The sequence below is a fragment of the Rhinocladiella mackenziei genome (assembly GCF_000835555.1).
Source record: "Rhinocladiella mackenziei CBS 650.93 unplaced genomic scaffold supercont1.2, whole genome shotgun sequence".
NCBI classification, from domain to species: domain Eukaryota; kingdom Fungi; phylum Ascomycota; class Eurotiomycetes; order Chaetothyriales; family Herpotrichiellaceae; genus Rhinocladiella; species Rhinocladiella mackenziei.
This window is the reverse complement of record NW_013550603.1, coordinates 4,973,676-5,001,461: the sequence shown is the minus strand read 5'-3', so window position 1 is coordinate 5,001,461 and position 27,786 is coordinate 4,973,676. Positions and strand designations below refer to the sequence as shown.

General features: G+C 48.1%; 10 protein-coding genes across 10 annotated transcripts; 2 read left to right on the top strand and 8 right to left on the bottom strand.

Moving 5' to 3' along the window:
* Nucleotides 1–689: 689 nt before the first annotated feature.
* Nucleotides 690–2,498, bottom strand: Z518_03559 (uncharacterized protein; the record flags this gene model as incomplete). Its single annotated transcript, XM_013420584.1, has 4 exons — nt 690–861; nt 941–2,065; nt 2,119–2,235; nt 2,290–2,498. 4 exons carry the CDS (start codon nt 2,496–2,498, stop codon nt 690–692), a joined length of 1,623 nt encoding a protein of 540 aa, XP_013276038.1.
* Nucleotides 2,499–3,047: 549 nt separating this feature from the next.
* Z518_03558 (uncharacterized protein) lies at nt 3,048–5,268 on the bottom strand (the record flags this gene model as incomplete). Its single annotated transcript, XM_013420583.1, has 4 exons — nt 3,048–3,419; nt 3,482–3,523; nt 3,573–3,628; nt 4,497–5,268. The coding sequence occupies 4 exons, from the start codon at nt 5,266–5,268 to the stop codon at nt 3,048–3,050; spliced, it is 1,242 nt and encodes a 413-aa protein (XP_013276037.1).
* A 627-nt stretch (nt 5,269–5,895) lies between these two features.
* On the top strand, nt 5,896–7,090 carry Z518_03557 (uncharacterized protein; the record flags this gene model as incomplete). Its single annotated transcript, XM_013420582.1, has 4 exons — nt 5,896–6,093; nt 6,172–6,361; nt 6,438–6,946; nt 7,019–7,090. 4 exons carry the CDS (start codon nt 5,896–5,898, stop codon nt 7,088–7,090), a joined length of 969 nt encoding a protein of 322 aa, XP_013276036.1.
* Nucleotides 7,091–9,052: 1,962 nt separating this feature from the next.
* Z518_03556 (uncharacterized protein) lies at nt 9,053–10,180 on the bottom strand (the record flags this gene model as incomplete). The annotated part of the gene is made up of 1 exon (XM_013420581.1): nt 9,053–10,180. The coding sequence occupies one exon, from the start codon at nt 10,178–10,180 to the stop codon at nt 9,053–9,055; it is 1,128 nt and encodes a 375-aa protein (XP_013276035.1).
* Nucleotides 10,181–10,809: 629 nt separating this feature from the next.
* Nucleotides 10,810–11,787, bottom strand: Z518_03555 (uncharacterized protein; the record flags this gene model as incomplete). The annotated part of the gene is made up of 2 exons (XM_013420580.1): nt 10,810–11,678; nt 11,742–11,787. The coding sequence occupies 2 exons, from the start codon at nt 11,785–11,787 to the stop codon at nt 10,810–10,812; spliced, it is 915 nt and encodes a 304-aa protein (XP_013276034.1).
* Nucleotides 11,788–12,851: 1,064 nt separating this feature from the next.
* On the top strand, nt 12,852–14,813 carry Z518_03554 (uncharacterized protein; the record flags this gene model as incomplete). Its single annotated transcript, XM_013420579.1, has 6 exons — nt 12,852–13,073; nt 13,130–13,316; nt 13,391–13,644; nt 13,734–14,408; nt 14,477–14,683; nt 14,766–14,813. The coding sequence occupies 6 exons, from the start codon at nt 12,852–12,854 to the stop codon at nt 14,811–14,813; spliced, it is 1,593 nt and encodes a 530-aa protein (XP_013276033.1).
* A 1,863-nt stretch (nt 14,814–16,676) lies between these two features.
* Z518_03553 (uncharacterized protein) lies at nt 16,677–17,602 on the bottom strand (the record flags this gene model as incomplete). The annotated part of the gene is made up of 3 exons (XM_013420578.1): nt 16,677–16,902; nt 16,998–17,295; nt 17,362–17,602. 3 exons carry the CDS (start codon nt 17,600–17,602, stop codon nt 16,677–16,679), a joined length of 765 nt encoding a protein of 254 aa, XP_013276032.1.
* Nucleotides 17,603–18,217: 615 nt separating this feature from the next.
* On the bottom strand, nt 18,218–20,195 carry Z518_03552 (uncharacterized protein; the record flags this gene model as incomplete). Its single annotated transcript, XM_013420577.1, has 3 exons — nt 18,218–18,651; nt 18,707–19,501; nt 19,580–20,195. The coding sequence occupies 3 exons, from the start codon at nt 20,193–20,195 to the stop codon at nt 18,218–18,220; spliced, it is 1,845 nt and encodes a 614-aa protein (XP_013276031.1).
* A 2,799-nt stretch (nt 20,196–22,994) lies between these two features.
* Z518_03551 (uncharacterized protein) lies at nt 22,995–23,309 on the bottom strand (the record flags this gene model as incomplete). The annotated part of the gene is made up of 1 exon (XM_013420576.1): nt 22,995–23,309. The coding sequence occupies one exon, from the start codon at nt 23,307–23,309 to the stop codon at nt 22,995–22,997; it is 315 nt and encodes a 104-aa protein (XP_013276030.1).
* Nucleotides 23,310–23,661: 352 nt separating this feature from the next.
* On the bottom strand, nt 23,662–24,945 carry Z518_03550 (uncharacterized protein; the record flags this gene model as incomplete). The annotated part of the gene is made up of 1 exon (XM_013420575.1): nt 23,662–24,945. One exon carries the CDS (start codon nt 24,943–24,945, stop codon nt 23,662–23,664), a length of 1,284 nt encoding a protein of 427 aa, XP_013276029.1.
* Nucleotides 24,946–27,786: the final 2,841 nt, after the last annotated feature.

Genomic DNA, 27,786 nt, shown 5'->3' with positions numbered 1-27,786 from the left:
GGCTAAATCAGCCGTTTTGTGAGAAGTACGTTGTCCAGACTTGCATTGAGGCCTGAATCACCGGTCTTCGCCACATAGCAGCCAGGTTGACTGCGACATCATCATAAGGTACCAATACTGCGCTGATACTTCTCTATTGATGCTTCAAAGATGAAATATCAATCGTTCCTAGTGTACGGGAGTGCTAACGAGCATGGATTTTGCAAGGAGGCAAGCTATTCCGCTGGGTCCGAAACAAACATAAGAGAGTGCATAGATGAGCAAGAAAGAAATAGAAAGAGAGACAACATGAGAGGAAATCGTCACAGAAACGAAAAAAATCAGCGTGAGAGTCTTTTAAGTCCATTGGGTTCTTTCAAGGCGCTTCATTCCCCTCTGAGGCTCATACAGTCTGTATAAAGGGGAATCAGCTGAGTCGACTTTCGTGTGTGGTTGCTTCACGACCCTTGATACCAACATCTTCCCTGCGTGATAGGTACTCAAGTGCTAAAACGTTTATCACTTTTCTAGTATATTTTGTGGGAACCCGCACACCGCAGCCTTGTCTCGACGATTATGACGGTGGATTACATAATACAATAAATTCCTTCCGGGCCTTTTCTCCCCTTTTTCTTCCGCGCTGCCCAACACCAATACCCCATGGTTTACGGATACCCTGCAACATGAAAGCCAATACGAAATCTGTCGACCTAGCAAAGGCCCTTCGGAGGTGTAGTTGGGACCGAGAATGGGTTTCTGAAAAAGTTTCCGGGGTCGTACAACTTCTTTGCTTTGATCAGCCTGCAGATATTATCGCCGTAATATGCAGTCAGTGGGTTGACAGAGATGTCCGCATCAATGTATCCGGAATAGCTGGCGTGTCTAGAATGAAGAGTCGCTACATTAGTCGACTAGCCGCTGGTCGCACGGTACTAGATCAAAAAAAAAAAAAAAACCTTACCCAACTTTAGGACGGAAGAACTTCTCAAAGTCGAGAAGCCATTCGCGATTCGCCTCATATGTCTTCTTATCCTTTCCAGATGAGACCTCCATTCGCATCAATATCGAGGCATCCTCTAGCCAAGGGAAAGAGCCGGTGGTGTTTGCATTCGGTTTTGGAATGCCAAAACTCGTCCATTCCCCCCAAAAACCGGCCTCCTCGGGAAGGTCTTCAGTTCTCTGGATGAATTCCTTGAGTGTGTCATTGGACAGAGGCTTATTCTTTAGAGTGAAGTAAGTCTTGCTGATGACACCAAATCTAGGCCATAACGCCGCTGGAGGCGCAGATGGAAGTGCTAGTTCCTCCTCGATTCGCAGCTGTGGCTTGATCGGTACTAAATGAATTGGTTCTGTGTTGTAGACCATGAGGAATGCCTTATAGGCATCATCGTCATCAATGCAAGTAGTTGTGGGATCCATCCAGTACATGCGAGAATTCTCAGTGCTGCAGTTTCCGGCAATGGAGATATTTGCTCCAGGGACGTCGAAGAGCCCAGATTTGTCCATGATGGCCTGTAGTTCTTGCTTGGTACCACCCAGATACCAGCCGATGAAATGAGACCGATTGCTATAGACATTGAGCTGACTGGTGAATTCGCTTGGCTGTTTAGGTGCCCAGTCGAGGAATTTCCTCACTACTTCATATCGTGTTGTCTTGTTGTTGAAGAAACCAACCACCATGGCCGACCTTGGTAGGGTGATAATCTTCACCGTGGCTTCAACAACAATACCGTATGTCCCACCACCTCGTGCAGCGAACCATAGATCTGGGTGGGACGTTGGAGAGACATTGAGAAGATCTCCATTAGCCATGACGATCTTGAAAGACAAGACCTGGTCCACAGCCAGGCCATGTTGCCTCTGCTGTAGGTTGTATCCTCCAGCTCCAAGATAACCTCCTAGAGCTACCGTGGGACAGATCCCTCCCAAAAATGTTTTGTTTACGACACTCAATTCGGTGTAAATTTGACCGAGGTTCGTTCCACCTCCAATGGTGGCCGTTTTGAGGTCATCATCAATGTTGACATAGTTGATCGAGGATACATCGATGACCAAGGAACCGTTCAGTGCAGACCAGCCTTCGAAGCTATATCATTTGGTCAGCAGAGACACTTAATAACACAGTGGAATGACTTAAACTGATGACGACCCGAACGAGGGACGGCTTGATAGCCGGTATTTGCAGCACATCCTATCAAAGCGCCGACCTCGGTTGCGGATTTGGCAAAAGCAATCATGGCCGGAAATTCAGGCTTACTAACGAACAGCTGGTTAGATCAAAGTAAATGCAATGCAGTTTGCTGTACTAACATGATGGCACCCACACGTGCGTCTTCGTAGGTTGCAGATTTAGCAGTCTGCACACGTTTTTGAACATCTCCAAGAGCAGAAAGAGCACCGGTAACGCAATCTTGCAGGTTGTTGAAATTGGACGCAGGAGCCGCCACGACAGCATTCACGACCAAAGTGCAGGTGAAGATATATCTCCAAATCATCTTTGAACGGATCTCGGCCAACATTTTGAGAAGTGCTACTGAGCTGGAAGAAGCTTGAGGGGGGAAAAAGATCGAAGAGATGTTGCTCGCGCAAAATTGAAACACAGTCGGCTTCTAGGGTCCATGTCAAGCCGAACGTGAGCCTTTTTAATTGTTTTCTGGAGGCCATCATAGCATAGCTCTCGGTGTGCATTACGAGCATGAAAGGACGTTGGCCAGCAGCTGGACACCGAATAAAAAGCTCCTCTCCACTGCATCGTTGCAGCAAAATGTGGGCAGTCGGTGACCGAAAGCTTGGTGCGTTAGCTTTTGGCAGCAATTACCAAAACCGGAATGGGCCGGTCCATGCTAAATAGCACCCGCATCCTCCTGTATCGATAACAATGACATAACACAAAGGAAGATAGCTAGCATGAATTCTGTGGAGGGTGTCACAATGGCATCGTGATTGATTGATTGTTCTGGGAAGGTTGTAGAACGCCTAGGTATCGGGCTATGGAAATTGACGAGAAGCGTGCACAAATTACAGCTGCACCCAACACACCCAAACAAATGGACTTGCGGTCTCTGTTTCTAAACATCCTTTCCCGCCGTACCTCGAAAGACGTGTTCAAAGTCAAACTCATTCCAAATGACTTTGGTCTTGATCCCAGCCCATTTCCATTGGCCATCAATCTTCTTGTAAAATGTGGTGACCACGCCATGTCCATGGCCCTTGACCGCCACATCCTTCCGCCTAACGTCTTCCCACCGTTGATGTGCGGCTCTCGATTGGTGATGCGAGATAATCTCCTCGTCTGAGACTTTTTCCCATTTCGTAGCACCGATAAGATGTTGAGAGGCGATAAGCGGGTCGCCTAAGAACATGGGGTCGCTCATCATTTCAATATACTTTTCCGCAGGGAAATCGCTGAATTTGGCATTGTTGACTTTGTCGTAGTCAATCTGTTTTCTACCATTAGTATAGAGGTACAACTGTTGAACTGCCCAGGGAGGGAGAGTCTTACTGTGAGATGTGGGGCAATGATATCCATCAAGCCGTACCAGTTCTGCCAATATTAGCTTTTAGATGGACATCAAGATTTGCTTCAGCTTAACCTTATTGTCGTAACAGTCTGCCCAGTCGTAGAGAACTCTGCTGCAATCAAGCCATTCTAGATCCCACATTAGCATAGAGAGAATGAAAGAATACAACAAAAATTCATGCCGTCAAAAGAAATCTTCTCCTTCCCCAAAGGACTCATGGACCCAATAGAACCCATGACTGCTTAGATGAATATCAAATCAGACACAAAATCTTTAAAGACACAATATTAATCCTTGGAGATTTTGGATTATTGTGATGGCAGAGAATTTGAGACCGTTTTTATTCATTGTAGAGGATGATAATGTTATTGTCATTGCCATTATCCCTATGCTGACTTTGGCCTCTCTCCATGTAACTTCAAATTCGGTGACCGATGTCGGTATTTTGTGCCCACGACATGATGTGATATCTTTCATATGATAAATAGTGGAAGCAACTACGTCAACCACACATGGTGAGTCTCAAGGATCCTCCGATGCTAATGGGGTTGTTGAGTGGCCTATGTCCACAGGACTCTGAGCCTGGCGTATGTAGGGTAAAGGTCGACAAGATAGTAAAGTCCTACGCGGCCACTGGAAGAATCGGGAACATTTTTCGGCATCCCATTTCAGAGAACGAACGAATCGACAGAGGTATTCGGGGTTGGAATGGATTTTCAATGTTCACCATGAATCGTTACGTCTTGAAAGTCCCCTGTGCCAGTGGAAGCTATTGATTTGATTTTGTTCTATGGAAATCTGATAGCTGTACAGGTGTGGAGTATCATATATTCTAAGTCCGGTCACTGCATGGGGGTAGTCGTTCCTGCATTTGTCTTCATCCCACGTTTCTGAGATGGGCCCTATGCCGTTGCACCGCCTGAGATAGTGACTGTTTGTCCTGTTCAAGTGTAAGTACATGCAGATAATGAGATCGTCTTAGTCATAGAGGCCTACCATTTATCCAACCTCCATCTTCACTAGCAAGGAATGCGACAACTCGAGCAATATCCTGAGGAACACCCATTCTCTGAAGAGGCGTTCGAGATGAAACAAACTTGTTGATGTCCTTAGCAGTCCACGAAGGATCAGCGCCGGGGATGTACCTCCAGCCAGCCTCAGCTGCCATATCCGTATCAACACCTCCCGGTGCAATGACATTAACCGTGACTTTCTTAGCTCCGAATTCTTTAGTCAGACATCGCCCGAATGCCTCAATAGCACACTTGCTTCCAGCGTAGACAGCATGATGTTTCAAGCTCACATTGGCCGAGATCGAAGACATCAAGATAAGACGGCCACCTTCGCTAAGGAATTTGTAGGCATTCTGTGCGACAAAAAACTGACCTCGAGTGTTCAAATTGAACACTTGGTCATACTCTTCAGGTGTGATCTGGTCGATGCTTCCAAAGTGTTCGATGCCGGAGTTTGAGACGACAATATTAATCTTGCCAAACTGAGAATGCGCTGCCTCGAAAAGCTTGGCGATATCTTCCGGCTTCGAGATGTCGGCTTGGATGGCGATCGAGTCTGAACCAGAGTCGATGATCTTTTGAACAACTTCTTTGGCAGGTTTAGAACTCTTTGAGTAGTTCACCACCACCTTCGCACCTCTTCTTCCCAGCTCGATTGCAATTGCACGTCCGATGCCCCGTCCCGAACCGGTGACAAGTGCAACCTTTCCGTCCAAGCGAGACGTTGGAACTGGTTCTTGTAGACTGAAAGTCATTCTGTTCGAGTTTCAAACAGATGATATGTTAACCTGTGTTCTGTGCCTTTCCGGGGGGGGGTCTTCACTTTTCCAGCCACCTGAGTATGACTGAAAAATCCGAAACTTTGAAAAGATTGATTTCAAAATATCTCCAGGCCCCATCGCAGTTCGGTGTTGCATCTTTCTTATTGATAATGTTCAACATTTTTTTGCATGTCGAGAATCCCAACAATGCAAGATACTGTAGCACTCATTGTCGTTCACCGAAGATACGGACCGAGAATTAATAATTATGGGTCATTGGTGGCTGAGAGAAATCGCAGATCATTCGCGTTATTTTGTGACCGAGCACCGATGTTTGATCGGATGATAACGTCATCTTTCGGGCCCTAGTCAGATGCTGATTGGAGCATCTGGAGATTCGGATTCGATCAGAGGGAATGGGTCATTGAAAATCTGGAAATTTCTTGATCTTCCTTGCCCTATCATTATTTAAACTCTCGGACAACTACCATCAAACATTGGACTACACTTCTGAATCTACATTACCAGTATAAACCCCTACATATTTGTATTGGAGATAAAAATACTTCTACCTACATGGGCCTAAGTTTGACCACACTCCTGAACAGCATTCGCTCCAAGATGAACGGCACTACCAATGGATCGGTTCAGAAAATCCTTGTAGTCTTTGGGGCTACAGGGAAGCAAGGCGGCTCCGTTGTGAGGTGCATCCTGTCAGATCCAAAAACAGCATCCATGTTCTCTGTCCGTGCTATCACCAGAGACCCTTCCAAACCGAGTGCTCAAGAACTTACCAAGATGGGTGCTGAATGTGTCTCGGTCAGTCTAATCTCTTTTTCTCTTTTTCCGGACAAGTGGTGCAGTTCGGTCAGTGCTGACTTATGTTCCCGTTTGCAGGCCGACTGCGATGACAAGCCATCTCTCCGTATCGCCATGGATGGTGCATACGCGGTCTTTGCTGTCACCAACTTCTGGGAGAAGAAAAGTGCTGAAGCTGAAGTCCAACAAGGAAAGAACATGGCCGATGTGGCCAAGGAAGTTGGCGTGCAGCATTTCATCTGGAGCAGTCTGCTAAACATCACCGAACGTAAGCCGATGGAAAACGTTGATCCAAAAAAAAAAAAAAAACCAATCATGTATACTGACACTTGGATTTCTCTCAGTCTCTGGTGGAAAGCTCTCTCAAGTGGCACATTTCGATTCCAAGGCAGATGTTGAACAATACATTCGCGACATCGGTATCCCAGCTACATTTTTCCTACCTGGGTTCTACATGTCCAACATTCCTGGTCAGAGCCTCAACAATAAGCAGGGGCCATACAACTTCGCTCTGCCAATTCCCACAAATTCCCCCATCCCGCTCTTCGACACTGAGGCGGACACCGGCAAATTCGTGAAAGGTATCTTGCTGAACCGGGAAAAGGTGCTGGGCGCTCGTATCTACGGGGCGAGCGGTTACTACACTCCTGAACGGATCATTGCGGACTTCCAAGCTGTCAAACCCAAGGACGGCCAGGGCGGCAGGGCTCTGCAGGTGCCTGAGGAGATGTTCAAGAAAGTGCTGGCGTCCAAAGGCCTCCCACCGCCTCTACAGGAAGAGATGCTTCAAAATATGCTGTTGATGCCTCAATTTGGCTACTTTGGAGGTGCAGATCTAAAGCAGAGTCAATCGGTAAGAACCAAATTTCCCCCTCATTTCAAGTCATGAGAGTCTTTCTTCTCATGCTAACGACATTTTTTGCAGATCGTGGATGAACCTCTGACGACTTGGAAAGAGTTCGTGGCCAAGGCTTCTGTGTGGGCCGAGGTGCGCTAGAATGCAGAATGCAAGACTACCTGACGAGATCGCCATTGAGAATAATATAATATCGGCCAGATTACAATTTGATGAACAAACTCGCTTAACGATTTTGGCAGGACTAAGTGCTCGCTCGGTTTTGGTGGCGCTCGTCTCGTCTCGTCTTGGTTGAGACGAGATCAAGACGAGCGGGCAAGACCTTGGCGAGCCACGGTCTAGCTTGTTTACATATATTGCTGCAACTCATTGTTCCCATTGAGTTTTGTACTCTCTGATTTATTCTTTAACTCACTGCAAGCTGCGTAGCTAGATCGCTCCTTGGAGCCTTTTTATTCTCTTCTTTCTTGTAGACTTCCTCGAGATATCTGATTATTAAAGCACCGGAATGCTTCCATAGTTAATTTGTAAGTCAAGGTTTCATATCACGGCGGGTGTTACAACAGTTGTTACACCCTGCTACTGCCTATCGTTGCCTGTTGTCTAGAATTCCATTAGGTGGATATAAATACTATTTGTTAGCAGTAGTTAATCTAGTTGATTTTATTAGCAGACCATATTGGGACTTGTCGAACAAGGTCTCATTGATCGGCCGAATGGTAGCAAGCGCCCCTTTTGTTGAAAAGGAGGCTATCACCCCTATGCAGGTTTTATGGGTAGAAATAGGAGAAGAAAAGGGGTCAACTCAACGTGTATATATACCAGTAACCTGGCAGGACCGGTTGGGTGGTAGACAGAGCATTCAATACATCTCAAGTTGTTCCCCAGTTTGACAGGACTAGTCTAGTTACGTGCACCGCAGTTTGCGCCTTGTTCAGATAGATTCAATCAATCAATCCTCTCTCGGTCCTACAAAGGGTGATCAATCGAGCTTGTTTGGGTGGTCCATAGACTGGATCCGATGGGCGACGGGGGATTTCATCGGATCCAATGCGTGGATCATGTCAAGTATGATCAATTGAGTTTGTCAGGGTGGTCCACACACTGGATCCGATGGTCGAAGGGGGGATTTCATCGGATCCAATCCATGGACCATGTCGACGTCGAGGCTTGTCGTTTACGCTCGGTTACGAGGGATGTCGAGCGTGATTAGTAGAGTTATTTTAGGTGGTCCATAGACTGGATCCGATGGCGAAGGCCCCGGAAAATGGTTAATCCGGTCCATGAACCCAAGGGGGACGAGACGAGACGAGCTAGGGTTTTGCCCGAGCGAGACTAGTCTCGCTCGGTCCCGGCTCGTCTCGGCTCGTTGAGAAGCCTGTTACATTGCGGGGAACATTGTTACCATAGATAAGAATATTTGATATCCGGTTCGACCCTGGATATGCATTGGGTAGAACTTTAACCATTCGTTTGCCCCTTGTGCCCAATGGGGTTATTTTGCTTCCTCCCTTCCCCTGTCCTCGCCTTATGTTGTTAGGTTATAATATACCCCGGTCCCTTTCCCACACCTATCTTAGTGCGGCAGATGCCTAGAGGAGGCCTCAATTTTCGAAAATTACAAATAAGCTTCCGGGAACACCCATAGATTCACATAACTGTCTGACCTCGCGAGGCTGACTTAACCTAATTATAGTATTCCTATCCTGAGGCACAAACCTACTACCAAATGTGGTTGGGGGTAAGAATAGATTTAAGGGGAAAGTTGACAAGATCTTAATAAATGACTTCGTTTGCTGCAACTTCCTCCTCCACAGCCAGAGAGGACACCTGGAGAGGGATGTGGATTTTCTCTATCGGTTGCTGGTAGATATATGGGAGGAGAAGCGGGATCCCATCTAATCTAGGGTTACAATATATTTCTCAAATCCTTTTCTCTCACCCTTTTTCCTTCGTATCGGTCATTATCATATGCGATAAACTTTCACATACCATACACCAAGTCGTTAAAACGCTTGCAACACCGACAAACCTTTCCCCCCCAACACCTGGCTCTGACAAAGAACAAGGCAAAAGAAACCGATGGGAAAAGTTATTGCAAGTTTAAAGTCCTTTGATTGTGTCGTCTAATCCATACTCCAGGAATGACATGTTCGCCTCATACAGTTGTCTGTCAGCGCCCTGCAGGAAATTCTCGAATCTATCGCGAAATCGGGTAATGAGCAATTTAATCTTGCGCAGTTCGGAACGAATGAGAACCATTTTGATCTGATATTCATCTTCACTATCCATCTTGAGCATGCCCATGGTTACACCGACTTCCTCAGAGCCCTGACACTCTCCGTTACGGATCTTCTTGTAGCACTGCACGATCCGGGTGATGATGACGGAGAGGAGCATGACAGAGGATATATCAGGCAGACAATGACAGGAGAGACAGTGAGTCATGCGTGCAACTGCGGACTTGTTGATGGCAAGAAACCGGTCGAAGCTCGAGATGGCACCATTGAGGGCAGTAAGGATTTCTTGCAATGCGTTGGGGCAATTGCAAGATGGTGGGCTGCCACCGAGACCGGAGCTGGAGTCATCTAGGATACTGCCTTCAAATGTGAATTCGTTATATAACATGGCGTTGTTGGTCGCCATATTATTATCTGTAGAGAAGGGGACCGTAGCTCTTGTCGCGTCCATGCCCGACATCCAGTCCGGCGACATCCTGAAATCGGAGGTGAAAGTGGTGGTATTGATCGCAGAAGCAAAGGATTCTTCCAAATCCATGTTTCTACCGTGAGTAATAGTGTTTTGAGTCGAAGTTGGATCTAGCCAGCGTGTGGACTCAGCTGCAGAGTGGAGGTTGCTGAAGCTTTGGTCGAGAAGGGAGGAGCGACCAGTGCCTGGTATATCCACACTCCAGGCGCCTTCGTCATAGTCCATACTCAACCGACCATCTTCAACTGGAGAATCTGGCCGACTGTTGAACTCTGATGGGGTGGATGATTTGCTGAAACGTGGGCGATGCTTTCCGCAGCCTTTAGGTTTCCCGGCTCTTCGTGACTTGGAATAAACACAAGGAGCCCCCGAGATGGCACATCTTGAGCAGAAGGGACGCTCCTTGGTGCATTTAACTTTGGCGGCATGACAGTTATCACACGATAATCGCAGTTTCTTAGAATCGGGGACTGAAGAAGAAGAGTCTATGGAGACAGCCTTGTCGAGTGTATCGGACGACATGGCGTCTTGAGGCAAACGAGATAAAAGGGAGGACAATCGACAGCTAGATGTTCTGCCTTGGAAAGAAATTTTCTAGCGAAGTAATTTTGTTCTAACTGCACTTGAAGCACCTTACCATTGACTCTTGCTCGGGGGGCGCGTGGACAATTTTAATATGATAGATTTTGGACCACTTGTATAGGTCAATCGCCATCACGGGAGAAGCACGTTGCACGTGTGAAGTACAGTGTTGCCCATATTTCAAGCTTGATTAATAATAACAAGCCCCGAACCTGGTGGAACCGGACCCGAGTAAAGACACCGGTGGTATGGGAGTGGACTGCATATGGGGACAAGAGTTAGCCGAAGATGCGGTGTTGAAAATTCGATGTTGACCCACCAGCACATCAAGAGGGTGGGGGGGTGGGGGCGAAGTCAATCATCGAAGTGCTTAAGTAGAATGACGTCGTCTAATGAACCCCCGATCTAATTCCCCCCGCCTTCAACAGGGGTTACAAGCTAAGAGGCAACTAGTAGGATACCAAATCGCCCTGCTACGTGCATGCCACCATCCATCCAATGCCGAAAGCCAAAGCGCACACTGTAATGGGGCAGATCAGATCGTGATAGAATTGAGGGCGGTGGAATATTCAAACCACCATCCTCATTTTCAGCATGTCTTTCTCCACGATTTCATCCTGCATGGCCAGCAGCTCTTGCATATCCCAGTTGCTAGACAAGTACCGTCCTCGCAACCACTCTCGCCTTTTCTGGGTCAAGAACACCACTGTGTCAGACATCAACTCGGGCGTGTCAATGAGGTTGACCTTGACAAAGTCGGGCATTTTCCATGCAAGCTCTGTTGGCACTGCCCCGGGGTGCATGCAGTAAGCAATCAGGCCTCTTTCCCCATACTCGACGTTGAGGAATTCGGTCAGTCGGAGAAGGGCAAATTTGGCCGTTTGATACGCGCTGGCTCCAGGAGTGCTCATTTGGGCCCCGATGCTTGACAGGTTGACCATGGTCTTGAGGCTGGAATCATCTTCCAAAATCAACGGCAACATGGCCTTCCAGACCAGGAATTGACCTTTGATATTGACATTCCACGACGTCCACCAGTCGTCGACGTTGGCATCTTGAATTGGAGTCCATGTCTCCATATAGCCAGCATTGTTGATGAGGATGTCGAGTCTACCCTCAAACATTGGCGTGATCTTCTCCACAGCAAGTTGCACACTGTCAGGCTCCATCACATCCATCTCCACAGTCACCACCTTCGGAACCTGTCTGCCAACCGACACTGCCGCATCTTCGATTTCCTTCTTGACTGAGTCCAATTCAGACCGTGCGGAAATGCCTATGATAGAGGCTCCCGCCTTAGCATAAGCGATGGCCATTCCCTTCCCCAGGCCACGGGAGGCCCCAGTAAGAAAGACATGTTTGCCCACCATCCCAACACTTGCTGAGGTGTTAATTGCTGAGTATGTGTCATGATGGATTGTAGGTGTAAAGCTCATTCCTATCCATTGTCAACGAGAACTGCGTCGCTTCACATGAAGACCGCAAAAAAAAGGAAACATACCCATGTGAGCAGGGGGCCCTGCGTGTGGCTTCCCAAGGCTACCCATTGTAGATTGGAGAAATCGAAACTGGTATCCCTGTGATCGACTTAGATGCGTCTCTGTAAACCCAAATCTCGATTTAGTATGATGTGTTCTGTTTGGAGAGGTTAGTCGCCCACTACGGCACCAGGCTACGCTTTTATCGTATGCATCTCCTGGAATCCTATTTCTAAACTGCCAATTCTACGGCCTTCATTGCAGCCCACCCTTTCCCCGACCTCCCCCCTTTTCGGCGATGTCGACACACACAACCAGAACATTTTTGCTCTGATGTCATTATTCGGCGTTGTATAGTCAATGTTCATTCAGCGCTAGGCATCTCGGTAGTGATGCAAAGGAAATGTAGGTTGTGTGGGCAAGATCTGAATCGGACAGGGAACAGGTGATTGCATCTTGTGAGACACATCGATCAATGATGGCAGATGAAAGAACTTTCCTTTTCGTTCTAAAACATGCGCCGGTGTGGTCAGGAACACGCGCTAGGTTCGTGGCCCGATAGCCTGACAGGGCACATCATCTTTTCAAGCATGTGTTGATTTACCAATAGGAGATTTCCTTCGGCCCGAACGTGCGATGGTTAGGTAAGGTGGTTAACGGAATCGCCACGATACGGCACGAAAATCCGCCGAGGTGCTGACTAACTCGGTCGCCGAAAAAGCACGAAGTGCCGCAAAGCAAACCACGTGAATTTTTGTTGAAACAAATCTATTTCTAGCTTTCAACAACTTCTAGCTTCAAACTCGGGTCCGCATCATCTGGTGGAGAGCAGCAATGTCACTGTATAGGTCGTGTTCGATCTGAAGATCCACCCCCCAAAAAAAATCCTCTCTGGGATTGTACAAGTAGTGGTAGTCCAATGGCGGCATGAAGTATTCAAAGAGCCCATCGACGCATCATTGACAACGTAGGGAGTGACTAAAGTCGTAAGAGTATTTAGCCATTCGCATGGAAGTAATCGAACACGATGACCATGCTAGACTCTCTCTTTGTGCCATTCTCCCACCACAAGGCCAGAGTGAGTTGATTTATTTACACTTCCCAAAACAAAGGGCTACAGAACACCATTGGCCATGGCACAACTCATTCGTGACTCGTTTTTCGGTCGATTCCTGCGATATGCATCACGTGGAAAGTGGTTACCCTTTGAGGAGGAAAAGAATCCCTTGCTGTTGAAACAGTTCTCCATTAAGACTCTGCCCGAAAAGTCATCTCAACTTGCCAACAACGAGACTAAGGCTGAAGAAGGAGACGATATCCAGCTCGTCGGATGGTATTGTCCTGATGACTCTGAGGTTAGTCCTAAAAAGCGATCCTTCGAATAAGGACGGCGCCATTGATCAATATCCAGAACCCCCTCAATTGGGCCAACTCCACCAAAATCGCAGTTACTTTCCAATTGTGTTTCTTGACCTTTGCCGTTTACGTTGGTTCTTCAATTTATACCGCAGGCATTGTTGGCGTCATGAAGGAGTTTAAAATAGGAATGGTTGTCGCGCTCACTGGTCTCACTGTGTTCGTACTGGGATGTGGATTAGGTAAGAGAACAAACTCGACGCAGACCACAGACTCCAAAAGTTTTCTTTCTTGCGATGCTGAAGCAGTGTCTTAGGGCCTATGACTTTAGCTCCGTTAAGTGAGGTCCCTTCGATTGGCCGAAACTCGGTTTACATCTTCTCGCTGGCGCTGTTCGTCATCCTTCAAATCCCGACCGCTTTGTCAACACATATCGGCATGCTTATCATCTTTCGGTTCATTACCGGGGTCCTGGGATCTCCGGTTCTTGCTACCGGTGGTGCTTCCATTGCAGAGATGTACCCACCGCAGAAAAGGGCTCTAGCAATTGGGATCTGGGGCCTTGCAGCTGTATGTCTCTTTGACTTTCATATACCTCGTTGATATCCTTCAATGAACTCGTATCGCTAACAAGATCTTCTTTTTTTTTCCCTTAACAGCTCGGCGGTCCCGTGCTTGGCCCACCTATCGGTGGTTTTGCTGCTCAGGCATATGGTTGGCGATGGACTCTCTGGGCCTTAATGATTATTGCTGGCTTTGCTTTGATCATGCTGGTGTTGTTCCTTCCCGAGACATCTTCGAAAAACATCCTCTATCGCCGTGCGCAGCGCTTGAGAAAAATGACGAACAACGACAAACTCAAGACTCAGGCTGAGATTGCTTTCCAACACGTTACTGTTGGCAAGATCGCTCAGATAACAGTCATTCAACCCTGGATCCTAACATTTCAAGAGCCGCTTGTGTTCTTGCTCCACATGTGGGTAGCTTTGATTTTTGGCCTTCTGTTCATCTGGTTTGAGTCATTCCCACTCGTGTTCGAGGGTATCTATGGCTTCAACCTCGGGCAGACCGGTCTTGCATTTATGGGACTTCTTGTTGGCGCTCTCTGCGCCGTACCACCGTTCGTATGGTACGATCGAGCCTTCCAACAGAAACAATTCAATGAACATGGACAGATCATCAAGCCTGAAATGAGGCTTCCACCCGCCATGGTTGGAGCCTTCTGTTTGCCCATTTGTTTGTTCTGGTTTGGTTGGAGCACCCGGCCAGATATTCATTGGATAATGCCACTGGTCGGAACTGGTTTCTTCAGCATTGGCGCACTCCTCGTTCTCGTAAGTCGAGATGTTAGAGCCCATCTTGAGTCATATATATGTTGCTGATAAACTGTGTGCATCTGCAGAACGCGGTATTGACCTACCTTCCCGACGCTTATCCAAGCGAAATGGCTTCAGTGATGGCAGGCAATGCCTTTATTCGATTCTCCTCTGGTGCGGCATGTCCATTGTTCGCTCCGGCAATGTACCATAATCTAGGGATTGAATGGGCCAGCAGTCTGTTAGCCTTCCTTGGAGTTTTGTTCGTGCCGATTCCTTTTGCATTTTACATTGTAAGTGTTTTAACCTCAACGTTTAATACTTTTGCGACATTTGTTTCGAAATTGACCCGAACTAAATTGTTTGAACTTCTAGTATGGCGAGAAGCTCCGACAGATGAGCAAGCGAGCACGAAAACACTAGACATCAACCTGTCTTTCTGCATTGTCACCAATTTGGAAAGGGTTTTTCTGTCCGTTCTTGATGTGGAGTTGAACTGTTTGCGTTAATCACTATGCAATATGATCCTGCATTTTGGGTGGAAGGCAAAATAGACAGTAAATTCGTCCACAGTCCCTTGCAATGATTGTCGCCAAGGTGTTGTCATCAGAAACAGACTGAATTGTTTTGATGTTCTCGCTTGAGTGATATCTCCGAAGACGACCGTTGCAATTTTTGGGCGAGGTGGTGAAAGTCACTGATGTAAACTCGGACGTGCATGGCACCTAATGAATCTGTTCTGAAAATGATTCTTGTTCAATGCCTATTGATCATATGGTGAGGTGCGAAAGTTGAAGAACGGGACATTCCATGTGTAGATCTCCAGTCACACTTAAGACGTCCAGAGACCTAGCCTGGAGTACTGGTTTGAGCTTACCTAGGAATCCTGAACTGGCCAATAGGTGGCTGGTTGTGGTTTGAACACGGCCAACTTTAAATGGTGTCAAGGATGTAGGCAAAGCGCAGGGTTGATGCGTCAAAGAGCTGTGATCGTCAATGGTGGACCCGGTGGTCCTCAATCAAAATGCTTCAAGTAGAGAAAGCGAGGGAGAAGACGACGAAGAGGAAGAGGAAGTCTCTGGCGATGGGGTCGAAGGCCAAAGATGAAAGAGAGGAGTCGTGACGAGCAGGCGTCTGGAGGCGCTCAACTATTTTGTACTTGATGGAGATCTTACTGTTGAAAATAACGGACTGGAAGACTTTTAATAAAGTAGATCTATTTTCTGGAAGATTAAGTCCTGGATGTCCTAGCCAAGAATGGGTTTTTCCAACGAGATTCGGTCCCTTCTTCGCATCAACACCCCTGAAAGCACCATCCACTTCACCAAGGTTAATGTGGAAGTACCAGCTGCTCTCAATACGAAAGAACAGATATTCCCCTATGAAATTTCCTTCCTTGCTGAAGATGGCTCCAGAGCTCTGGGTGAATATTCACCTTTTCCGTAGAGGTGATTAGACATCATGTACAGGGAAACTTTGTTGGCAGGTGTCCAATCTTGGAGATGTTTGTTGGAAGAGTGTTACGTAACACCTTCTCAAAGTTCTTCGTATAGAATATTCGAGCAATGTTGCGGCCAAAGGCGAACTTGCTCGAGCTGTTTACTGACGTGCGGAGCAAGAGAACTGTAAGTACCGGTTTAAGCAACTGTACATGGAGGCCACTTGGCTTCGCCCCCCAGGCCCGGATCATTCCACATATGCTGGCCCAGTGTCTGTTCGAGCATCGGGTTTCCGAGGGCGCGGTTTATTCACAACAGAAGCGGCCAAGGCCGGCGAACTTCTTTTATGTGAGAAGGTATTTGCGCATACCTTTGCCGACATTGGAAAGGCAGAGCGCAACATGTGACCATACTGATCAACGCGGAAAGCGACTCCATGGCCACGGGAGCGCAGGCGGAACTCATCAGAATGATCGTACAGAAGCTCTACCGTCACTCTTCTTCGGTCCTCATTCATCTCTGATCTCTGTCAGGGCTCGTACAAGCCTGTCGATGTTTCTGATGCGGATGGTACACCAGTGGTTGACACCCAAGGGCCTATCATCTCCCGGCTAGTGCGCATGCCCCGACCCAATATCACGATTCCTTGTCGAGCGTATCATATCCCTGAATTGGTCTGGTTCCTCCCTCTCATCTCGTGAGTCTCATCTGCATGCTACGGAAGATGAGACGAGCCAAAAGACGAACACGAACGAAGATACGATATCTGTAGAGAATGTACTGCCCTCAGGTCATGAATCTAGACGCAACTACAACGTTTCCTCTCGTGTGTGCCCACCGATCATTCTCAGTCTCTTCCTCCTTTCAGGAACTCAGGCTCCTTGTCCTGCCTTACTTTTAGGTAATCTTTCTCCCCAAAGTTTTCATAAACGCCATCCTTAGTGTAAGTATACTGCCAGGGTCGCTGTTCGGGAGATTCTGCAATTTCAAGATAAACTCTTCCAGCAGCCATTCCGTCGATTTCTCGCATTACAGGCACACCCGCCGGTGTGCGCTCATCGGCGTAATAGAACCTTCGGCAACATAAGCCAGGAAATCATCATCGCTGGGGGGTGAAACCTAAATCATTTCACCATCGTCATAGATGGGTACGATAAAAGTCGCTTACCTAAATCCTTCCTTCGCATAAATCACCGAAGCAAAGTTGATTCCGTACGCACATGTCGCCTTTGCAGTCCCAAAGCAGAATCTATTTACGAATGCAGATCGATTGAGGATGTTCCCAGTAAAGATAAATGTCTTGCCTTTGGTATCGGAAGGGAGAGCTCGGAACGAGGCGATGGCGTGATGTATGACGATGAGAGGTGTGGTCCCGTTCACGGCCATCGCGGTGTGGAATTGAGACACCCTTTCCGGGGCAAGAGAAGCCAAGGGATCAGCAGCATCATCCAGTTTGTATTGGACAGCTGTGGAGGGCATAGGGAAGGTTGGCCCGAAGACAAACACTGGGGACATTCAAGAATTAGACGCACCATTGTATACTACCACGGTGGGTATTCCGACGTTCTGTTTGACCTTTTCAAACACTTCTGGTATGCATTCAGGCTGGCTGAAATCGGCTCGAACGTGATAGTATCCGTTTTCTTGAATTCCTTCCCCTAGAGACCGTGCTACTAGTGCAATCTTGTAGCCTGCTTCAGAGAAGACACTGGGGATCTTTGTGCCAAGGTTGGGTCCGGCACCCAGCAGAAGAAGGACAGGAGGAGCGGACATGTCGAAATATATTTCCGGATGATGGACCGAAACGCCTCGATATTAGGCAGTGAAAGAGACAGCCTCTTAGACTTACTGAAGTCGTGAAGTTGGAAAAGTTATATCTCTATCCAGGGAGACAGTATCGCCGAAAAGTCCACTGTTTAGTATGAAGGAATTTTACTCAGTGGGGAAGTATGATCGCAAAACAATCATCTCATCTTCTTTATACTCCCCTTCTTGGGTCCGCTTTAGGTTGAAAAGGATGCGGCTGTCCAGGATTGCGATACTCGCATCCGATGACGGCATTTTTCATCCGTGCATCTATCGTTTACAAACATGGGATTGCCCAAATCAAAAGCCACGTAGTTCGGAATCGTATCACACAGCCTCTTACATTCACCTTCGAAGCAGGCTCCATTTTAATGGGCCACAATTTATGGCTATTATCTACTAGTCATACCAGATCTTCATCTGTTACCGAACTACCAGGGCGAGAATGTTTTGTGGACGTGTCAGGAGGCGCGAGGTATTAATGAAAGGTACAGGTAAGTGACCATTGCTACAATGACGAACATATCCCAGACTGGGCTTCATCGACAGCGAACTCATTGTGCTTAACACGCTCGCCACACACTACTCCCTGTCCCAAGGAAGGCTCAAGTACAGAAGAGGAGCATGTTGTTGCGAACCATGTGTGTCCGTCTCCTCAAATCCAGCCGAGGCGCGGTACCTTGGAATGGTGGCTTTGAATGCCCTTGCGGGATCCCACCATAAAGCAACAATTATGTCGCTCTCAGGAATATGATACAGCTTGGCCACAGCCGCTGCCGACAACAGGTTCGACCTTTTCACCTTCTTGTATATCTCGTCGTCCAGGAACATGACGTCAAAGGTCACTTCATATGGGCCTGCGATTTTACTGCGGACCACTGAGGCAAGATCTCCAAGATAGCATGTTCCCGCAGGCGGCTCGGGCTGTAGATAATACGTTTTTGGTTGGTCGATCGTCTTTGCTGGAGTCTTGATATTTGCTACCGCAGCGTCGGCTTTCAGAGCAAATTTTTCACCTATTCGAAAAATCAATACTTGCAATCTCACGCCTGTAGAATGTTGGTAACATACGGGGAGTATCAACAAACTCGTTAGATCCATGGACGTCATCCACCTTAATAGGGAACAGCCCAACAGGATCCGCTTTGTGAATGAGATGGTACATGCAGAATTCGGGTACTGGACCTATAGGGGTTTCGCAAGGGGTGATAGGCCAAGCAAGGTTTCCAGCAGTGGCGAGCTGTCCGGGGTACGGTGCATGAGTAAGACCCATCTTGGTCCTGTTGGCCACCTCATTCGCCTGCTCCTGTGTAGGTGCCCTACATTGGACAACAACGCAAACCTCCTTCGGGACGCTCTTGTTCGGTTCGAGACGTCCCATGACGCCATTAATACCGTATGTGATAATTTTTGTCTCATATTCGTAGTCGCCAGAGATCCTGCCTCTTACTGTTTCTTTAACGGTAGGGATCCAAGTGTCGAGCTGTGAAATTAAGATTGGGTCTCTGAAAGCCCCCACAAAACTGGACTGATAGCCGTTGACACGCGCAGCCTCCAGCTTGAGTGTATACTCGCCCTCTGGCTGTGGAATGAACTTGGGACCTCGCACTCTCACCGTGCGTCCATCAACCTGCTCGTACGTCATATCACGGGTATGAAGTTCACCACCTGGCCCTTGAAGTATATCTGGTCTACTCTTCTCATATAAGAGATGGGCAGCGACTGACACGGGAGTGCACCGTGCTCCTGGCTGGAGTGGGACGAGATCGAAGCTATCGTGACGGACAATTGCTAGACATTCTCTTGATTTCGGTATCGCGCACTGTGCTCCACATTCCATGATCTTACCCATGGCATAGTTTATGGCTACGATGAATATCTTGTTAGTTGACCTTACATGAGGGGGAGGCATTAGGACCGAGTACAAAGAGAAAGTATGCTTACCCATATCGTTAAAGCCGTGATGAATGCAGAACGCCGCGTATGGCGCGGGATCATAGGCTCGACCCCCGATGATAATGTCAAAGTCCGGGTTCTCGTTCATTGCTTTTACATAAGGCTCCAAGCCCATCTGTGCGACAATGTTGGTTGCAGCATCGATGTCGTTCTCCAGTAGCTCAGGGACACTGTGTCCACATGGACTAACGAGGTTATCCTTGAGTTTCTGGCGAACAAGGTCTTTCGGTATCTCGGCGTAGATGCTGATGACTTTCATGGGACGGTAGCCATTCTCTTTAATGATCTCTTTGACAATCTGAGTACTCATATCGACGAAAGCGTTCGAACCAGAGCCTCCAGCAGAGCCAATGAGGCAGCGAACACGATGGGTATGGCAAGCCTTGACCACTTCCCCATAATCTCTCCTATAACCTGCCATAGAGGCTGCAGTCTTCCCGAGTGCTAGACGTCCGGGTCCACTATCAGTCGAGCCAGCATCGGCAATGATGGCATCTACACCAGATTCGACCGTGTCCCAGAAGACGCCGGCATTCCACCCCTGGCCAAACTGGCCAACAGGAGTCAAGATTTTGAGTTCGTCTTTTGTTCTTCCGGGTGACATATTCTTGAGATGATCGGTTGTGAGTTACAACGAGATGGACTTTTGTGTTTGTTTGGTTGGTTTCTGCTCGACTACTGCTGTCCAAAGTGAAGAATAGCACTCCTTATGATCTGGGATTCTCGTTCCAAAAATCGCTATGCCAGAGAGCATCGAGAAGGGCGTAATCGCAGATATGCATCTGCAACTCCTCATCGGAGTAAAATGTTTTGGGTACATGGCGACCATAACCACAATATTTGCAGACCAAGCCAAATTACGTGGCGTACCGGACATGATGGTTGACGAGTCCTTTGGATTGTGGACAAAGCGAAAGGAAAGTGATTTGCGGGGAAAGAGAGACGATATTGCGACTTCGCAATCGGCATCGAAATCCATCATTCGAAACGAAGTTGGGATAAGTCACGCTCAGTGCGGAGAAGAATGATCCCCCTGCCTCCTTCTGATAGTAACAAGTAAGATTCCTTGAACAAGTTTTCGAAGGTAAGGCGTGCTTGGAGCTGAAATCGATTTGTCAAACTTGTCAATTCTTAAGTGCTGTTTTCTTTTTTTTTTGGCACCAACTAAGACATGGTTTTGCGCGCTCATTTGTGGCACAGGTAAACCATGCCCCTCCAGATGGTACCATATAGTAAATGGATAGGGAATTTGACGGAATGGTTTGATCTCGAAGGGAATGAATGGAAGGTATCTGGTCTCCGTGTCCCCTACAGTCTGCCAAGGCACACCATGAACGTAATATCCCTGCGCCGCTTCCTCTCTGCAAACAACGGTTCATCCTCATAATCCAGCGTCAGTATGTATAGTACATGCTTGTCCTGAAATTGGATCACAGTAAACCAACAACTTCACCACCGATCGATTGCGGGACGAATCCTTTGAAACAAGTTTAGGCATTCCATCTCCCCTTCTGATTTCCATCCACCAGCACCGCACATTACATCAGGAACGCGTCTCTCATTTTCGAACAGCACGGTTCAATTAGCCTCATACCGTTCGTTCCTCCTTTTATCATCCTGCCCATCAACTGACACCTCATCTAGAAGCCTAAGGCAAAGCGTAAAGGCGGAGGAAGTACCTACGCCTAAAATGTGCGTCCGGCTGAAGTTTCCCCTACAGGGGTAGCGGATCAGCGTAGAACCGCGGCCTTCTTATTGAAAAAAAATTAGCTGCCAATCTATGCATGGGACAAATCTGATTTCACAGTTACGAGACAATTACTGGGTTACCGGCACTGAAGCTCCACTCGTCAGTGCGGCGCTCTTAGGTGTCGGGTCGACTTCCTCTGAATACTTAGGAACTGAGAATTCCGGAAGCGCAGTGCATCATTGAAAGGCAACAGCGTGGACCCACACTGGTTAGATAGATATATGGATGGGATCTATCCTACACTCATTGTGAGAGCTCAATTTAAGTTGCACAAAAGGTTGACAATTATTCGTTCAATCCGACAAACATCTTCTTGGATCAATTTACTCTAGGATCAATGCTAGTTCTGGCCAAGCACTCTTGCATTTCCAGTTCAGTGATACAATTGTAGCGGTGTTAATGTGAATTGATCAAAGGGCTGTCCGCTTGATTAGATGCCGCCATATAAGCGCCACTTCAACAGGAGTCACGGTTCTCGATAAGATCTAGAAGTTCGATGGCACCACCTTCTCTAAAGATTGCTATGTTTGGGGATTTGGTAATACCTCCATGACCTTTATTGCCTGGAAATCTGCCACGATCCGAGCTCTCAAACTCAGCATGCCTCTTTTTTACCTGACTGAGGGCGAAATAACGATGCCTACTTTCTGGAACCTACGACCCATCTTGATGATTCGGCCGGGGACGCGCAGGCTCTTTTCCCAGGAAGCCCCATTGGCTCTCGGTGCCCGAGTCTTTCCTCAGCTACCAAAGTTGGCTAGGTGCCACCTCCAAGCTGAACGAGGAATGCTTTTTGGCCGCGGGCCGATATTTCTATAGGAAATTGAGTAAGCCCGAATTTCGGCCATCAATGGAGATGCTCGGATGACCACGATCTCCAACCTTTCAAAGGATAATAATGATCGTAGAATCCACCGGGCCACAAGCAAGAGGAGAAGCTTGTCATAGTATACACATCAGGATGAAGTTCCATTTCGCGGCACCATATCTCAATCAACCTTATAATTTCGTCCTTACTCTACAACGCTCTGGAGTATGTTACCCCAAGCCATTTTCTCACCCTTCATCAAGAAGTCAATAACGCATCATCAGTCCTCCAGGTCACAGCTCTTCCTAGTGCATCGTAGTCCGTTGAGAAGATACCGCCCCAGAAATTGGTGGATGATGTGCGATTGAAAGTGCCGGTGGATTTGGAAGTTCCGATAGTAGTTTTCCGGGACGGGACCTCTAGCATGGCGGTGGCCCGACTCTACTCTCTTTAAATTCTAAACATGTACCGGATGCAAGGCCTGTAATCCGGACTCATGATGCGCATCTTGGTGGATTTTGACCATTCTCATCGCGTTTAAAAAGTGACAGATTCTCAACCCGCAGTTTCAGGAAGTCCCTACACTTTGACAGAACCTATCGAGGAGGGAAATGCACATATTCGTGGGGTCGCAAGTCATACGCAACTGGAGCCCACTATGTCGAGCCGGTTGCCCATGCAGATGCATCTGCCTGAAGTGCAGGCGGACATGGAGTTATGATGTCGGCTAAAATGCAGTACGAATGAACGTGATGAATAGTATCCTAATTACCTAGCTGGCCCTATTCCATAGAAGGAACCTTGATATAGAGATCTCGAGCCCCTTATGAATTATCTTCAGACCATCACACAAAAGACATGACCCAAAACGAAGGGTGTCGTCCGTAATGACGAGCAACCCAACCGCCTGTTATAACCCCAAAGACTTGACCGACGTAAGTGAGGCTGTTGAGGAGCGAGAGGAAGTACGGATCTAACGCATATCGTTCAAGGCTCTCGTCATAGGAACCGAACTTTTTGTTGAAGGGGTGCATTGCCTGAGTGTTTGCGAAAGCAACCATATCCATTCCGAAATTGATCTGTGACAACATCATGATAGCAGATGCAAACGCCAATCGGTCATTGACGCTTTCAGAGACCCGATTACTGAAGGACGGCATGTTGGCGACAGCGAGGTAGAGGGCGCCGAAAGTCGCTATGAGTGCTATAAGCTGCCTTGTCGAGAACATCTTGGGGGAACAGATGGTGGAGAGTCATCCAACCCCCAGCCGCCGTCGGAAAAGGCAGGATAAAGAGCTCCTAGAATGATAGACGGCTAGTAATAGGAATGCTAGTCTTACGTCCATTCCACTATACCCCAACAAGCGGCACCGTTTTCGAGTCCTCAAGCCGCATCTACATCTATATAATAATATTTCAAAGAAATAACATGTCCGTAGAGGAAAATGCCAAATAGGAATAAGCAGTACCATTAGATACCCCAATAACTTTAGTGTAGCATGAGGGTCTATTTTATTTCCACAAGACACACATGGGTCCTTCCGTCCGACCCTTAAGCAGGTCCTCCCAGCTCATTCTACCCTCCATGCTCATATCCTTGCTGAAGGTGACATTGTCCAAAGTGGGTTGATGGAGAGCGGCTGCCTTTACATTGAGTCTACCTTTGATATCCTTCAGGAAACCGGTCGCCGTGTCTCTCGCGAAAACGACAACGTCTTGACTCCATTGGTGGGCAACAGCCACCCACTTATTTTCCTTGTCGTTGGAGAGCGCAAACATTCGGGGATGCTTGCCATGTGTCTCTTGACATCCAAGATATCTCAGATGGTGCATATCGTGTGCCGGCTCGCTCTCAACAGAATAGACCGCCAGGGTATCAGTATCTGCGTGTGTCAAGTCTCGATTAGACGCATAGACAAATTTTCCGTCGTTGCTGATAGCAATCTCCGCAGCAAGGTTTTTATGCTCATCGGGGCTGGGGCCAAGATCTTTTCCCATCGTCGAGATCGTCTGCTTGAGCTCCACAGTAAGGTTTTGTGACGCTGTATCCTTGTAGTTTAAGGTAAAAACACGAATTGAGTTGTCTTTCTCGCTAAGGAGGTACATATATGCCTTGGAAGGACTGACTGAGTTGAATGCAACATGCCGAGGCCCTGCTGATGCTGGTACGGGAATGCTGTGAACCTTCGTGACCTGCTGGGAGCTCTTGATGGAATAGATGTCGACACGGTCCATAGTACGAAGCGGTACGATCAGAAACTGTCCAGAAGGATCAAAGGCCGCTTGATGCGGGTGTGCTTCCTTCGGGCCAGGATCCGACTTATTGTAGTCCAAAATATGAGCAGGCTTGCCCATGGCACCATTTTCGGACAATGGGTAGATAGATAACGTCGACGCAGTGATATTCGTAGCCACCAGTATCTTTCCGTCTGGACTCACCTGACAATGTACGCCCCCTTTTCCATTGCTACTCGCCTGGTCGAAAAGAGCCAACCCTGTTTCGCTTTTTGCTGAAGCTGCGACGGGTGCCTTTTGGAACGCGAAAACGCCACCTGACTTGGATGCGATGTCAGGATAGCTGGTGCGGCTGATGCTGTAAATTTTATCTCCAAACGATGTGAGCCATCCAGGCATCAATCCGGCGTTTGTGTTGATTGCAACGACTGACAAAGATTCATTCACGCTTTTTCCGGGGTCAAAGGAAATTTCAACTATTCCAATGCTTTGTAGAGCAATATGGAAGCCGAGAGATGTTTTGTCCGTCTCGGCCGTGATATCTAGCTGGATAGTAGCCATCGTGTCCTTCATCTACACATAGAGTAGAATTTCGGCGGATTCCGGGTTAGATGGGGGAGTAGGCGGCCAATTAGTCGATATCTGCTTGTTTATTTCACTCGACTGCGACCGGAAGCCCCTGAGTAGGCCTTGAGGTTGAGATAGCCCCAAATTAGACTTCCATCGGAAAACTTCCACCGAGTAGTATAGGTTTGGTCAAGATGTCTGCCCAAGCTAGCTGGTAAAAGAGCTAGATAAACTTTTGGGATTCATCATAGAGATGAAATCGGCTTTACTTTATACCTACAATCTATCTACCGAGCTACGTCCTATGACACACCATACGCCACCGTGGGCTCTGAAGAGGGCAGGCGGAAATCCGCATTGCGAAATTCGGCCAGCTTGAAGCTAATCATGCCCACCACCTTGACATCCACTTTGTACAGACGCCGCTCTCGGCCTTTTCGGTATAGTAGTACAAAAATCTGCGTTTTTCTCGCGCTGCAAATTCATATCGGCGTTTTTTGTATATACTAAAAAGGCAACTTTATCAGGATTGCGAGTCTCGGAATGTCAAGTAGACAACGGTGTAGTCAAATTCGAGATCAAGCACTTTGATTGCTTCCCCGTCTTGAGCTTCTCCACGTGCAACTTGAGTTGAATGAATACTCTGATTTTCTATCAAATTGAGGTCCTGCCTCACGTGTTTATATAGAGAAAGATTGTTGCCATCTTTCGGTGTCTCCGCTCTCAGCTCCATTGATGAGATCCTTGCATAGCTGAGAATGTCGCCACAACATTGTTCCACACCCTATGTAACACCTCGACATACCACGTCGAACAGGGTGTTCCAGCCATCGAATAGAATCCCCAGCTATCGTTGGAGTGGCAGGAAGACGTAAGGGTGGTTGGACGCCGCAAAGGGCACTGTTGAGACGACATTTCCCCGTGCGTAGCTGTGCCACGATTTGAGCTTCTTCGCGTTTCAGACCGTCATAAATTCGTCGTGTGTGTGTGTGTGGTAAGGCGCGATCTAACTGCTTCGTATATTGACCCTCGTGGCTGGTTTCGAACCGGGTTCTCTCGACGTTAGGAGTGTATTCCCGTCTCGTAGAGCGGCTGACTTTACCGTAGTAGCTGGGGGGGCAAGGGATTATATTGAGTATGCAGCCTGTCCACCTATCTGGACTACTCCCTAATTTTCGGCCATTGTAGTTACCTCCACGACTTTTGGGGCTCCGGCAAAACCCCTCACGCCCAGGTAATCCCTTGTTTGCTCCTTAAGCATGTGTCACGAGGCCGTCTCTATGCTAGGACGATACCACTTCGTTCTGCGGGTGCAGAACTCACGGCCTCAGTACGAGTGAGGTAGCACAGTTCCTATCTCTTCACACACCGACATGCGCATCCGTCCTCTCGGGCTACGTAGACGGTCTCCCTAGTCCCCTCTCTGGACCAGCAGTCACCGCCAATACGCACCACGCCGCGCGAGTTCTCCCGCTAGTGATACCACAAGCGGGTCTCACTCGTTTCGCATTACCTAGCGAGGTCTCCCTCTTCTAGGCCGTCTATGTCTTGTCAGGAGGAGCTCTTGACCACACCCGCACCGGCAGCGTGGTCGGCCTCCTCCCACTAACCAAGCTTGTGTCCCCAGCTTCCGGTATGCTCTTCAGGTGACTTGTGTCTTTCAGTGGGCAATCCCTCTCTCGAACCACACGAAGGGGTGCCTGTGCTCGGAGCTTAACAAGGTCTCCGAGGACTCCTTTCAACCGCCAGTGAAGAGGGCGACTGTTCTCGAAGTTTAACAAGGTTCTTCACCCGCAGTCGAAGCTCGTCGAAACTGTCCACATCAGTCTTCACAGGGCCTGTTGTTCATACCAGTCACTGGTTCCCGCTATCCTCATGTCACGCTGTTTGCGAGACATCTCAGAACGCATGCAAGCTAGGGGTGTCCTGTCACGTCGATAGAACGATATCACATCCACTGGCTGATAGGACCAGCTTCGGGCCTGAGTACGGGTCAGGTATTGACGTGTCGGATGGTTTTCCTATCCCATATTTCAGTTTGTTCCTAGTACGTAGTTTTGTAATGGAGTTCCGCGAACTGCGAAGCTTCATCGTCGAGTTGTGTCGTTATCAAGCTGCTGCCGTCGTTGAACTACGGTCGTCGTTGTCGAGCGTTCGTATGAGTGGAAGGGGAGCGAATGAAGAATGAGTCTCATCGGATCTAATTCATGGATCACGTCGAGCTAGGAGAGCCGGGCCCCGGCGGAAGCACGTGATCCCGGAAAAGGGTTAATCCGTTGATTGTTGGGAGGTCCATAGACTGGATCCGACGGGCGACGAGGGGGGCCCCACGGGGGAGCACATGATTCCGGAAAAAGGTTAATCCGTGAAAAGGGGAGATTTCATCGGATCCAATCCACGGATCACGTCGAGTTGGGAGGGCGCCCCCCGGGGGGGTGCAAGTGGTCCCGGAAAATGGTTAACCCGTTGAGGATTGAGTGGTCTACAGACTGGGCGACGCCCCCGGGAGGCACATGGTCCACGGATTGGATCCGATGACGGTGATCCCGGAAAATATTTAATCCGATAGCGGTGAACCGGAAAATAGATAATCCGATTGTGGTTGTTCGGAAAATATTTAATCCGGTGGTACGGAGTATGGGCCGGAAAATAGTTTAATACGTTAAGGTCGGACAGGGAAGTGTTTGATCCGTTAAGGGTGGTCCACAGACTGGATCCGATGCGTGGATCATCTCAATATCGACAAGTAGGGTGCCCCCCCGGCCACATAATCCATGGATTGGATCCGATGACGGGGCGACAATGCGGAATGCCCACGTGCCCACGTGACACTGC